The 12,331-nt window shown below is 46.2% G+C and overlaps 1 protein-coding gene across 1 annotated transcript; it reads left to right on the forward strand.

Moving 5' to 3' along the window:
* On the forward strand, positions 1 to 11,766 carry GARIN1A (golgi associated RAB2 interactor 1A). The gene is made up of 5 exons (XM_004008041.4): positions 1 to 153; positions 2,436 to 2,620; positions 3,417 to 3,663; positions 5,198 to 5,316; positions 11,568 to 11,766. The coding sequence occupies exons 1-5, from the start codon at positions 1 to 3 to the stop codon at positions 11,764 to 11,766; spliced, it is 903 nt and encodes a 300-aa protein (XP_004008090.1).
* The last annotated feature ends 565 nt before the right edge of the window (positions 11,767 to 12,331 follow it).

Raw genomic sequence — 12,331 nt, forward strand, 5'->3', positions numbered from 1 at the left:
ATGAGTAAAATTCGGGGCCTCCCACCTGAGGTCAGGGAACCAGGCCCTGGAGTGGAACTTGGGGTGGAAGATGGCCTCCTTTGTCAACTGATTCATTCTCCAGAATTCAACTTGTTCTCTGACTCAGTGGTGTTTGAAAGCATCTTTGTCCAGGTACCCTTGTGCACTCAGGGACCCTCTCCTCACCTCCCCCCAACCCCTGTACCCCAAAGCCTAGTCCCAGGGTTTGGCCCCCAAATGCCATGGCCTTTGAAAGCCGTGGGGAGGAGGAAGAAGCAGGGAAGCAGGTAGAGCCAGAGAAAACAGGAGTGTCTAGATCCCAAGTTCACCTCGGTTTGTGCCTACAGCATCACAGGCCTCCCTGCAGTTCAGATACTTTGGGGAAATAGAGTTATACCTGCAGAAGGAGATAGCAGGACCCATTTTCCAGGGGTGAGGTGGGGGTCCACCGTTCTGGGGCCACCAGTACATACCGACTGGTAAAACGGGGTGAAGGCGGCTGTCAGAATCTCTGCTCTGAAACCCTAACTCCTTCTTTCTAGGATGTCTTACAAACACCCTTGCATGAGAGCAAGGTCCTGGACAAATTAGCCTTGCCCAGATTCTACTGATTCCCAGAAGAGTAGTAATATGACCCACTCAAGTGAGTGAGTGTGGCCTCAGGAGCATGGAGCCACCAAGAGCACGGGATGGTCATTTCAATCCATGTGACATTTTACCAGGGTGCTCCCCCCCCCCAGTGGTCTGGCTGGTGACCCCCTGTGCTACGTGGCAGGTATAGATCACCAGTTTGTCAACAAGCTGTGTGAGGGGCAGGAGATGCAAAGAGAGATGAGATAGTGCCCCTGGCCAAGAAGCTTGCGACTTTGGAGGTTCAACGGACATAATGTGAAATGGCAGTTGTTAAGAAAGCTCTATGTCAGAGGGTTTAGACCTGCTGAGCCCTATAGCATGAGAAGAGCAAACCCTCGACATGGGCGGTTGTGGAAGCTTTCCCCATATTCTGGGAAAGCGCGTCTTTGAGGTGTGCCTAAGACTTTGGTAAGCAGAAGAGTTGGCAGTGAAAACCTTTCAGGCAGAGGGAAAGGTTTTCAAGCTCTTGGGTGAAGCCAGGAGGCTGGAATGCACAGGGAGGGTCTGCAGTCAGGAATCTATTTGGTGGAGTTGAGAAGTGATGAGAACCCCGGGAGAGAGGGTGGAAATAATCGGAGGTGGGTGTTGAACTTAATTTGGAGACCGTTTCACAGAGTAGTGAGACTCTTTCTGATGAGGTCCCCCAGGTCTCAGAGAGCTGGTTCATAGCTCCAGGTCTTCCCCAACCCTGAGCTGCCCCAGGAGACTCAGACGTGCCAGGGAGGGGAAAAGCCTGCCTGCTGAAGCTAGCTCGTCAGAGCTAAAAGCTGCTTTGAAATGATCCAGCCCAGAGTTATGCTGCTCCCTCCTTCCCCTCTCCTCAGTGTCACCAGCTACCATCACTGCCAAGAAACATCACCTGCAAACGTTGATGTATTACTCTGTGTGTGTGGCCCTCCGTGTTTTGTAGCACATATGAATTTCATTCCACAACATGGGCTTCAAGAAATGTTACTCTTATTTCTTCTCAAAATCAAAATTCACTTTTCTCAGAGTACCATCTACTAGGCTTGTGGAAACCTACATTTCAGGCATTGCTGGGGCTCTCCCCCTGCAGATCCATCGCAGGCTGTGAATGGCCTTGATGATCTTGCAGAGTCTGGGACACTGGGAGAAGGCCCTCTGGTCTTGGGAACATAGGGCTCACCCCTTAGATCCTGATCCCTGTGCTTTCTTGGATGCTACAGTGCTGGTGCTTATCTGCCTGTCCTGGACAGTGAGGCGTGGGGGTGTCTCAGCTGAGACTGCGCCCAAGTGCCAGGCTGCCATCTTCCTGTCCTGCCACAGCCCTGAGCGCTGCAAGAGAACAGGTATTCCTCTCAGGACCCAGCAGCAAGCCAGACTGACCATCATTCATCTTGAGGGAAGCTCCCCAAAACTCTCTCAAGTTGGGCTGCCTGGATCTTCCCCATTCAACAGCTTTTTCCTCATTCTCCTCCCCTTCTGGAACTTTCTTTGCATAATCCCCCTTCCAGACCATTAGAAACCTGTGCTGCCTTCTTCTGCCCAAGGACGGAGGAATGAAGTGGTGATCAGCTTTGTCTTACCAGTACGTCCTTTTAAAGTTAGTCATGCAAACGACACAGAGGAGGGTGACCAGCTTCCTGTTGCCAATGACCTAAAGTCTCTTTGGGGAGAACCCACAGGAAGGATGGACGGCAGGTCATGGCCCAGCCCGGTGCGCAAGAACACAGGTGCTCCAAGCCTGTTGCCAAGTTGAAGTGCCGTTTTCTAGCACCTGTAATCTTCCACCCCTGTCTTCTGTTTCTCTCTGACTCCATGTGCCTGGGGCTAACTTCTAGGTCACTAAGCCGGGGAACTGGATGGATGACTGTGAAGGGCCAACCACTGTGATCCTTGGGGTGACCTCATCCGTACCCTCCTTGCCACTACCCAACATCCTCCTGATGGCCAATGTCACCTGGCCCCAGGGTCAGTTTTCCACCTGGAGCACACCTGGGAGTGCCCCAGTCATCACCCTCAGCAGGTAAAGGAAGATTTGAGGGAGGTGCTGGAAGGGGCTGAGTGAACAACTGAAGTGTTTTGCCACTGGTCTCTAGACAAGAAGAAAGGACAGTGTTCTTTAGCATAAACTGTGTAGACTTCCTTCGATCATTTAACAAGTATTTATTTAGTGTCTATATGTACCAAGTGCTGTACTTGGTGCTAGGGTAGAGCACCAGATCCTGTCTCTTCCTAGTTTTCGAGAATCTTGGCTTCCTTTTGCTTATTTTTGTTTTGTCAATATAGACTTGGAAGTTTTCAAAAAGAAAGGTGAGCGATATGAAAGTCAAATAGGATTATGAGGTATTGAAATTGAAAAAAAATACTGGATGTAAAACACCAGACCTCCATCCTTCTCGCTACTCTTTCAGCACAGTTACTCAGGATCTAGGGAGAAGGAGACCTGGAGATGGAGTCAGAAAATCTTAGTTCCCGTTCCTACCTAAGAAGATCTAAGCTTGGGCAAATCACCTAGCTTCTCTGAGCCACAGTTTCAAATTCTGTAACAGGGAATTAATACTACTTATTGTTCCTTCATCAAGGGGTTGTTGTGAGGGTTAAATGAGATTGCACACATCAACCATCAGCCATTGTTATTGGTTTGAGCAGACTCTTTAATAACCAAGGCTCTAGAAATCAGAGAAGAATAGGTTTTAGTGATCTTTTCCACCCTCAGACAACAAGCTTTCGCTCTCCGGCATCCCCCAGAGGCAGGAGTCTAATGGGTTTCATTAAAACCACTGGGGCCTCTGTCATGGGAATTTCCTGATTGTGCCCAGGATTCTGCCCCTGAAGTACGTGGAACTGCGAATCTATGACCGGCTCCAGCGCATCCTAAGGGTTAGGACAGTGACTGAAAAGATCTACTACCTGAGGCTCCACGAAAAACACCCCGAGACCGTGTTTCGGTTCTGGATCCGTTTGGTGAACATTCTGCAGAGAGGTCTATCCATCACCACCAAAGATCCAAGAATCCGAATCTCTCACTGCCTGGTGCCCAAGTTGCCCTGCCGCTCTGCAGAAACAGTAAGTTTCACCAAGATCCTGCCAAGATCCATAGGGTCAGCTGGGAATTGGAGATGTACCGTCTCTGGAGAATGGATGGATGTTAGAGTCTAGCACTGCGTGGGGATCAGCAGCCTTCTTTTTCAAATCAGTGATATGCGCACACCACACTGAGATCTACAGACATTAAAAAGTAATTTTATTTTCCTAAAAAGAGATAAAGTACTGAACTCACTAAAAAATTGTTTTCTGGGTTTGTTTTTTTTTTCTCAGTGTTATAAAGGAATAATGTTCACTGAAGAAAAATCAGAAAATTACAGAAAAATCACCCCCACTCCTCTCTAGCGCTAAGCAATCATTTGGAACATTTTGGCCTATATTCTTCTAGTCTTTCATCTTAATTTTTAATTTATATCTTTGAGGACATTACATATATAAATATATTTCTCAATGTTGCTTTTTTTCCAGTTTAGATTATATCATGTATCATAAGCATTTCCCATTTCTTTCAAAAGCCCTCTGTACACATCATTTTGATAATTTCATGCTATTCAATTGTATGAATGAGTTAAAATTTACTTCACCATTCCTCTAATATCGGACATTCAGAGTAATTCCTAACTTTTCCTTATTGTAACTGATGCTAAAACAAGCATTTATGTATTGTCCACATTTCTGATGGTTTTCCCAGAATAGATTTAGAAGCAGAATTCAAAGGGTGTGAACATTTTTAAGGCTCTCAGTACATATTGTCAGATTATTTCCAGGAAATTCATACCAAATTCTACTCTCTCTAATAACATGAGTGACTGTGTCACTGTATCCTTATCACAATTGAGAAGCATAAATTTTCCTTGTCTAATATGACAGGTTAAAAAATAAAGTAGCAGCTCTTTGATTGTCAATGAATTTGAACGCCAACTTTTTTTTTTTTTTTTTTTGCACTATCTTTTGCTTTCTTTGGCCATTTTCCTGTTGGCAACTTTGCATTTTTCTAAGTTGATTTATAAAACAGAGCTTTTTATATGTCGGGAACTTTAAGCCTTTACTCATGAGTTTTTGCAAATATTTGTTCTAAGGATTTGGTTTTCCCTTTTAGTTTATTTAAGGGTTTTTTTTTTCCTTCTTCTTTTGACATACAGAAGGCTTTCCCAGTACCTGCTTAGGGTAGAAGCATAAGAAGGAAAAGCATGATAGATTAGATAGCCTTAAACCTCCAGATTTCAAGATCTAAACACTTGCTTCATCACATTTAAGTGATATGCCTTAGGTACTTGGTCACTGACTTCGAAGTCAGCCTTACAGCTCTGCTGCTCTCGTTCCTAAGGATCAGACCTTGGCTCTAGGCAGAGTAGCCAAAGCAGTCCATCAGGGAGAGGAGATCCTGCTAGGGGCCCTGCTTTTGGTCTGATGATTCCAGGGCTTAACATTTAAGGAACAGTTCCCGGGACTAGGCTGGAAGACATAAGTGAATTTCTTCAAGGTTCTGGCCTGAGAAGGCCAAGAGCTATTGGAGATCAGACCCGGTCATCTGACTGTCAATTTCTCCATCCAGTCTGAAAGCAGCCTGCCATCATCCTCCCAGCCCAGTGAGAGCTCCATGCTGTTGGCTGCCGAGCAGAACAGTGACCGTTTCTTGAAACTCTCAGGAACTTCCCAGCTCACAGTACCCAGGTGGGTCCTCCATGCAGGCTGCCCTGGCATCCCTTGCCCACAGCCTAGAGTCATGGTGGGGTGGAGAGTCAGTGACACCCTCTGCCTACCCACCTCAGTTCCTTCTTTTCACTTTAGGCTTTTACACGTAATGTTTCCCCTTCATTTTATTATAAGCCTGTTCTTGGAAACAGGATCTGTGGCTGCTTGATCTAAATATTCCCTAGGCAAACCCCAGTGTTTTCATATGGAAGATGTTCAGTAAAAGGAGTGAGGATGAATAGGTTAATTCAAAGAAGGGTGATAATAGCAGACTTACGGAGTTAGATGTTGACAGTCCCAGCTCTCAAGGGTCCCTTGGGTAAGACAATCCTGAGGCCTCTTTGCCTCATTTATCTATTCTGTAAAATGGACAGACATTAACCCATAGAGGAGACTACAGCTGGCTCCAAAGCTTTACTATCTACTAAGTCACTGTGTTAGATTCTTTCTGTAACAAGTGATAGAAAAACCAACACAAGATCATGCAGTCAATACATTGAACAAGTACAAGTTGGAGGGCATCATCAAAATGCAAAAATTTGTTCTTCCTTTTATAATTTTTTTTCAGTGGGAAAAGTCTTCCTCTTGCTCCTGAGTAAAAGCTGGTCTCTGGGCAGGCCCCCTAAGCATATATGGGCTCCTTCTTAGAATATAAAAGGGCTCTTTGGTCCCTTTAAACTGCAACAGCAGCCTCAATTCTGAAATTAAAACATCCAGTGCCTGAAAATTATCAAAATTCTGAAGTGGCCACATCACCCCCCTTCAGTCAGCATGGCCTTATATTATGATGGCTCTTCTTTGTGGGGACTGGGTTGTCACTCCTCTCCTTCGGGTTTCTGATTTGATTTTATTGTTGAAGATTTTTTTTAATATAATTTGTATTTATTATTTATTTCTGATTGTGCTGAGTCTTTGTTGTTGCACAGCGGCTTGCTCTAGTTGTCATGCTCAGGCTTCTCATTGTGCTGGCTTCTCTTGTTGAGGAGCATGGCCTCTAGGTGCCCGGGCTTCAGTAGTTGCAGTTCGTGGGCTTAGTTGCTCCACGGTATGTGGAATGTTCGCGGACCAGGAATCAGACCTGTATACTTTTATCCACTGTACCACCAGGGAACTGTACCGCCAGGGAACTGTACCGCCAGGGAAGCCCCCACGATTTTTTTTTTTTTAATGTGGACTATCTTTAAGGTCTCTATTGAACTTGTTACAACACTGCATCTGTCGTTTATGCTCTGGCTTTTCGGCCTTGAGGCATCTGAGTTCCCTGACCAGGGATCAAAACCGAATCCCCTACATTAGAAGGTGGAGTCTTAATCACTGGACCACAGGGGAAGCCCCTTGTTTCTTGATTTTGAAACTGACTTTTTCTCTTAGGAGCTTTCTTGGGTTATTTGAAGTCCCCTCCTTACCACCCCTCGGGCTTCCCCGGTGGCTCAGAGGTAAAGAGTCCACCTATGATGCAGGAGACACAGGTTCCATCTGCGGGTTGGGAAGATCCCCTGGAGGAGGGCATGGCAACCCACTCCAGTATTCTTGCCTGGAGAATCCCCATAGACAGAGGAGCCTGGCAGTCTACAGTCCATAGGATCGCAAAGAGTCAGACAGACTGAAGCAACTTAGCATGCGCCATGCACTTAACACCCCTCACCCCAAGGCAAGCCCTCAACCCCTCCCCCTCCAGGCCCTGGATCTGCAGGCATCCGTGCCCACCGGGCACTAGCTGTCAGTGTCTCCTGCCCTTTAAGGGAGTCAGGCAGGGTTCACAGTGGCTCCAGGCTTGCTCTCTCCCTGGTACAGTTCACATCTGGTCCTCAGAAAACGACCGACTACTGGATGGGGGACTGTGCCTCCTGGACACAGACGCACACAGATCCTCATCACTCCATCCATCATCAAAGAAACCCGCTCTCCCATTTCTCCCACCCTCCATACTCCCTGGGCAGGAGTTGTGGCCCCAACTACTGAGTTTCCCAGACCCTAGGGACTACTGCTCAAGGACTCTGGGTGGTCGCAGAAAGCCTCTCTCCTTCAGCTGGGGTGGGACAAGGCAGCAGCTCTGTACAAAGGACTCGCCACACATCCTGTCTCTCAGTGCTTCCATAGCCTCGCTCTGGGGTCGCAGAGGTGGTCATGCCAGGTCAGTTCTCCCAGGCCATTTGTTGTTGTTTAGCCGCTCAGTTGTGTCCCCCTCTCTGTGACCCCGTGGACTGCAGCATGCCAGGCCTCCCTGTCCTTCACCACCTCCCAGGCCATGGTTCACCTTTACATGTACTTGGCAGTCTTTTTTTTTTCTGACTTCAAGATTGTTTTCTTGAATTATAATATTAAAATTTCTTCTTACGGTATGCTCACTATATGTGGGTTGGATCATATCTGCTATCTAATTGCCTGCCACTTTCTTATTTCTGAAACTCAAGGAAAGGACTTTTGCTCTCCTCTTTCTCTTAAGGCATTAGCTGCTTTGTTCGTTTTCGTGTTCCTTCATTTTGGAAGTAATTTTTGTTTCTTTAGAAATGGCTGATGCTTTTCTCAATTTTGTCACCGCATTTATAAGTCTTTAGGTTCTGGCTGGCTTGGCTCTTTCCTATATGCTCTGTCATTGTCTTAACTGAGCTCATTCTGAAATGCCGGGTTGCGGTTTTTGTTTGTTTTGCAGGCACGTCTTTTTAGCGTGCATTCGTTGTCTGTAAGGAGTTAAGATGCTTCATAGCCTCTTTCTTCCTTGGATTATGATCTTGGATTATGATCCTTTTCTGATGCTTGTGTTTACGGAAAACGGTTTTCCTAAACCTTTGGGAGTGAGGGCTTGGTCAAGGTAGCTGTCTGGTTTGGGCTCAGAGCTCCCTCTTGTGTTGTTTTTGTAAAGTATTTATGGACTTCCCTGGTGGCTCAGATGGTAAAGCTTTTGCCTACAATGCGGGAGACCGGGGTTCAATCCCTGGGTCAGGAAGGCCTCCTGGAGAAGGAAATGGCAACCCACTCCAGTATTCTTGCCTGGAAAATCCCATGGATGGAAGAGCCTGGTAGGCTACAGTCCATGGGGTTGCAAAGAGTCTGGACACAACTGAGCGACTTCACTTTCTTTCACTTATGGACTTAAGCGTTTTAGGATTCCCATGTTGTGTTCCTATTTTTAGCTGATTTGTTCTCTTTCCTTTTCTTCTATTGTTCCTGTCTTACTCAATTTGGATTCCATTTCCAGAGGCCATGTCCTGCAAGGGAGAATGTTCTGGTGGTTTTGAGAGTTCTTAAGGCACATACTTCAACAGCCTCTTCAGACTGTGCCACAGACCCCTTGCACTTACTTCCCCAGTTTCCTTCTTTCTAAATTGGCTGGTTGCACTTTCTCCTGAGACGCTGCAGGCAATGTAGAAGCCCTCCTGTTTACAGGCACATCAGATGCCCTGCTGCTTCTCTCTGCTGTCGCTCACATAGATACTGACCCCCTGGGCCTTGGGGCTATCTGTAGCTGCAATATTTTATCTGAGCTTTTCTCAAACAGGCCTATGTCTGTGGGATTCATGTTGGCCTAAGTTGGAGGGGCAGGGTTTGACCCCACAGAACCATTGTAAGTTTGCTTCTGTTGGATGCCTCAGAGAGATTCATGGCTCAGGAGAAATTTTTTACATTAGTTTCTCAGCTTGGAAGTTATTGGACCCTGTATCATTTCAGATCTCAAACCAATACTGAGACAGTCCCAAGGATAAGGATTTTCAACAGAGACTTTTGTTTTGACCCAGAATCCAAGTTGGAATCGTTGACCCAGAATCCATGTTGGCTTTGACACTGGATGGATTTCTCTCTGGTATTCCCTGCCCCTTTAAGTTAACTCATTAATTTTTGACTGCACAGGGTCTTCACTGCTACACACGCGAGCTTTCTCTAGCTGCAGAGAGCAGGGGCTGCTCTCTAATTGTAGTGCACAGGCTTCTCATTGCGGTGGCTTCTTTTGCCATGGAGCGCAGGCTTAGTAGCATGTGGAATCTTCCCAGACCAGGGATTGAACCTGTGTCCCCTGCATCAGCAGGTGTATTCTTGGGTACCAGGTGTATTCCCTGGTATCATTGGATCACCAGGGAAGTCCTTGATATCCCCTTTTGTCAAGAAGGTGGCTTTGAAAGTCCTGGACTTGTGCAAATATCTTGTCCAGTGTCAGATTCGTGATCTCCGAAGAGAATTTAGCTTCAGAACCAGGGCCAAGGCTTCAGGCACTCAGAGCTTCATGTGGCAGAAGTTTTATTACAGTGGAAAAGAGACAGAGAAAGCTTCTGACATAGACATCAGAAGGGGGACGGAGAGTGCCCCACTCACTAGTCTTATCAAGGCTTTATATACTTCTTAAGTTGGTTAGTAACCAACAGGGAAGAGCCCCTGGAGAAGGGCATGGCAACCCACTTCAGTTTTCTTTCCTGGAGAATCCCCATGGACAGAGGAACCTGGGGGGCTAAAAAGTCCATGGGGTCATAAACAGTCAGACATGGCTGAGTGACTAACAATTTCACTTTTCACTTTGGGCTTCCCTGGTGGCTCAGAGAGTAAAGTGTCTGCCTGCAATGCAGGAGACCCCGGTCCGATCCCTGGGTCAGGAAGATCTCCTGGAGAAGGAAATGGCAACCCACTCCAATACTCTTGCCTGGAAAATTCCATGGACGGAGGAGCCTAGTGGGCTAGTCTATGGGGTCAGACTGAACGACTTCACTTTCTTTCACTAAGAGTAGGTCTTGCCAGACCCACTCCCACAACATACATTTTTTTTTTAACTTTATTTTACTTTACAATACTGTATTGGTTTTGCCATACATTGACATGAATCCACCAACATACATTTTAAGATAACAGAATTAGAACTAACAATAGGAAACAATAGGAAAGTTTTACCAGATCCACTCCCACAACGTAAGATAACAAGATTAGACAGAGGGTTACTGTTAAGAAGGAGAAACATGTCCTCAAGCAAGAAACATTGTTATTACATAATCATTAGTACAGAGCTTAAGGAAAAACATACCCTTGAGCAAGCTGTGTTGTTTTGTGTAATCATTGATAAGTGACTCTTTGCGACCGTGGACTGTAGCCCACCGGGCTCCTCCGTCCATGGGATTCTCCAGGCAAGAATACTGGAGTGGGTTGCCATTTCCTTCTCCAGGGGATCTTCCCGACCCAGGGATCGAACCCAGGTCTCCTGCATTGCAGGCGGACACTTTAACCTCTGAGCCACCAGGGAAGGAAAAACATACCCTTGAGCAAGATGTGTTGTTTTGTGTAATCATTAGCTCTGGCTTTAAAGAAAGTTAGTCTTACAAGAAATAGATTGTTGCCATTACAACTCACAGTTTTTAAAAAAAAGTCTCCTGTGACTAAGATAAAGCAATATAGAAAAAAAAAAGTTTGTTCCCTTCTCCTCCTTGAGGGCCTCAGATTCCTTATCAACCTATCTAAGAATTAACTTTCTCAAGTTAATGTCCCAGGAGCTGGGTCCCAATACTTAACCTCCTGGGCCACATGGCCATAAATACCCAAGGCCTGGACTTCCCCTGAGGATCCAGTAGTTAAGAATCCACCTTCAACGCAGGGGACATGAGTTCAATCCCTGCTCTGGGAGGATTCCACGTGCCACAGAGCAACCAAATCCCTGTACACTAGAGCCTGTACTCCGCAACAGGAGAGGCCGCTGCAGTGAGAAGCCCAGGCGCGCACAGCGAGAGAGCAGCCGCCACCCAGCACACCTAGAGAAGCCTGCATGGCGGCAAAGAACCAGCATAGCCCCAGTAAACAAACAAACCCAGGGCCGGGGTCACCAAGACTGGCCAGCCCCTCAGGCAGCCCGGCTTGAACTCATACCTCATTGATCTTTAATTTTGGGCCCCGGGGATTTTTACTTTAGTTTTCATAAATGTAATGATACATTTAAAATTGTGTGGATTATATTTTATCTAGCAGTTATAGGTGTTTCATGGCAAAGACATTTTTAGATTATTAGTCCATATTACCTGTCTCTGGCTAAAAAACCCTAAAATTATTTTCATTGGAAAAAAAAACTCATCGCGCTTATCTCTGAATACTAAGTGTGTGTTATTTTTAACTTTCTTTTTGGTGCCTTTTCACTTCAACCCAGATCTGGGTTGAAGGTATCTGTGCTGGAAAAAACATAATTAAACAACAGTTTTAAAATTCGATTCTTACCAATGCTTTCTTTTTCTTCTGTTGCTTTCAATGTTCCTGGGCTACTCCAGAAACACCAGCAGTGCCACTGAAATAGAGAATTTCAACTTCGACGACAACACATCCTTGCCAGCATCATCCCTGGTCATTTCGAATATACCCATGAGAGCCACATTGAGCCACAGTCTCTGGGAACAAGAGAATGCCGATGAGTACAACACGCAGGCTCCTGTAGCCAGTTCCTTAGGAGAGAACTTCTGGGGACCCTAACACCTGGCCCAAACAGGGTGGTCTTCCCTAGCTTCATTCAGTGCACTTATTACAAACTTCTATAGGGCAGTTTTCCTATTGTGGCCCAAATGACCCTGGGAGAGCTAAGATGGTGTTTAAAACAAGTTGCTTCTGTACGTCCATCAGTAAACCTCCAGATGAGTCCCTAATTGTTGTAGGTTGTGCTATGGAAGGGAGGGTGGGGCCCTAGGCTGGAGAAGGACTAATTAGGAGCAATAGTTCACTCCTTGGGCAAACAAGTGCGGAAAAAGTGTTCTGTTTGCTCAATTGAAACCCCAAAGCAGCCAAGCAAAGCCAAAAAAGCCAGTCTCAAGGAAAGGGCCTGGGGAGAAATCCAACTCTCTCCTACAAGGGAGAGGTCGGAGAAACAGAGACAGGGTTGCTACAAGCCCAAAGTGAAAGAAATCCTGAGACTGATGGCGACTGACTGGGAGATATTTTTGTGGTGCCCCACTTACCCCAAGCAAGAATGTGTGTCTTCCTGCCCCCATACCCTATGTTAAGTGTAAAGCTATGAATGTTACATAAAGGTATGCGTGGTGGG

The sequence above is a fragment of the Ovis aries genome, chromosome 4 (genome assembly GCF_016772045.2).
Source record: "Ovis aries strain OAR_USU_Benz2616 breed Rambouillet chromosome 4, ARS-UI_Ramb_v3.0, whole genome shotgun sequence".
Taxonomy (NCBI): Eukaryota; Metazoa; Chordata; class Mammalia; order Artiodactyla; family Bovidae; genus Ovis; species Ovis aries.

Bases quoted from the DNA above. Each gene is read 5' to 3' on its own strand.
- GARIN1A (XM_004008041.4), top strand. From the start codon at position 1: ATGAGTAAAATTCGGGGCCTCCCACCTGAGGTCAGGGAACCAGGCCCT. The intron at 154-2,435 runs GTACCCTTGTGC...GCTAACTTCTAG, and splicing joins TTGAAAGCATCTTTGTCCAG to GTCACTAAGCCGGGGAACTG. The intron at 3,664-5,197 runs GTAAGTTTCACC...TTCTCCATCCAG, and splicing joins CCTGCCGCTCTGCAGAAACA to TCTGAAAGCAGCCTGCCATC.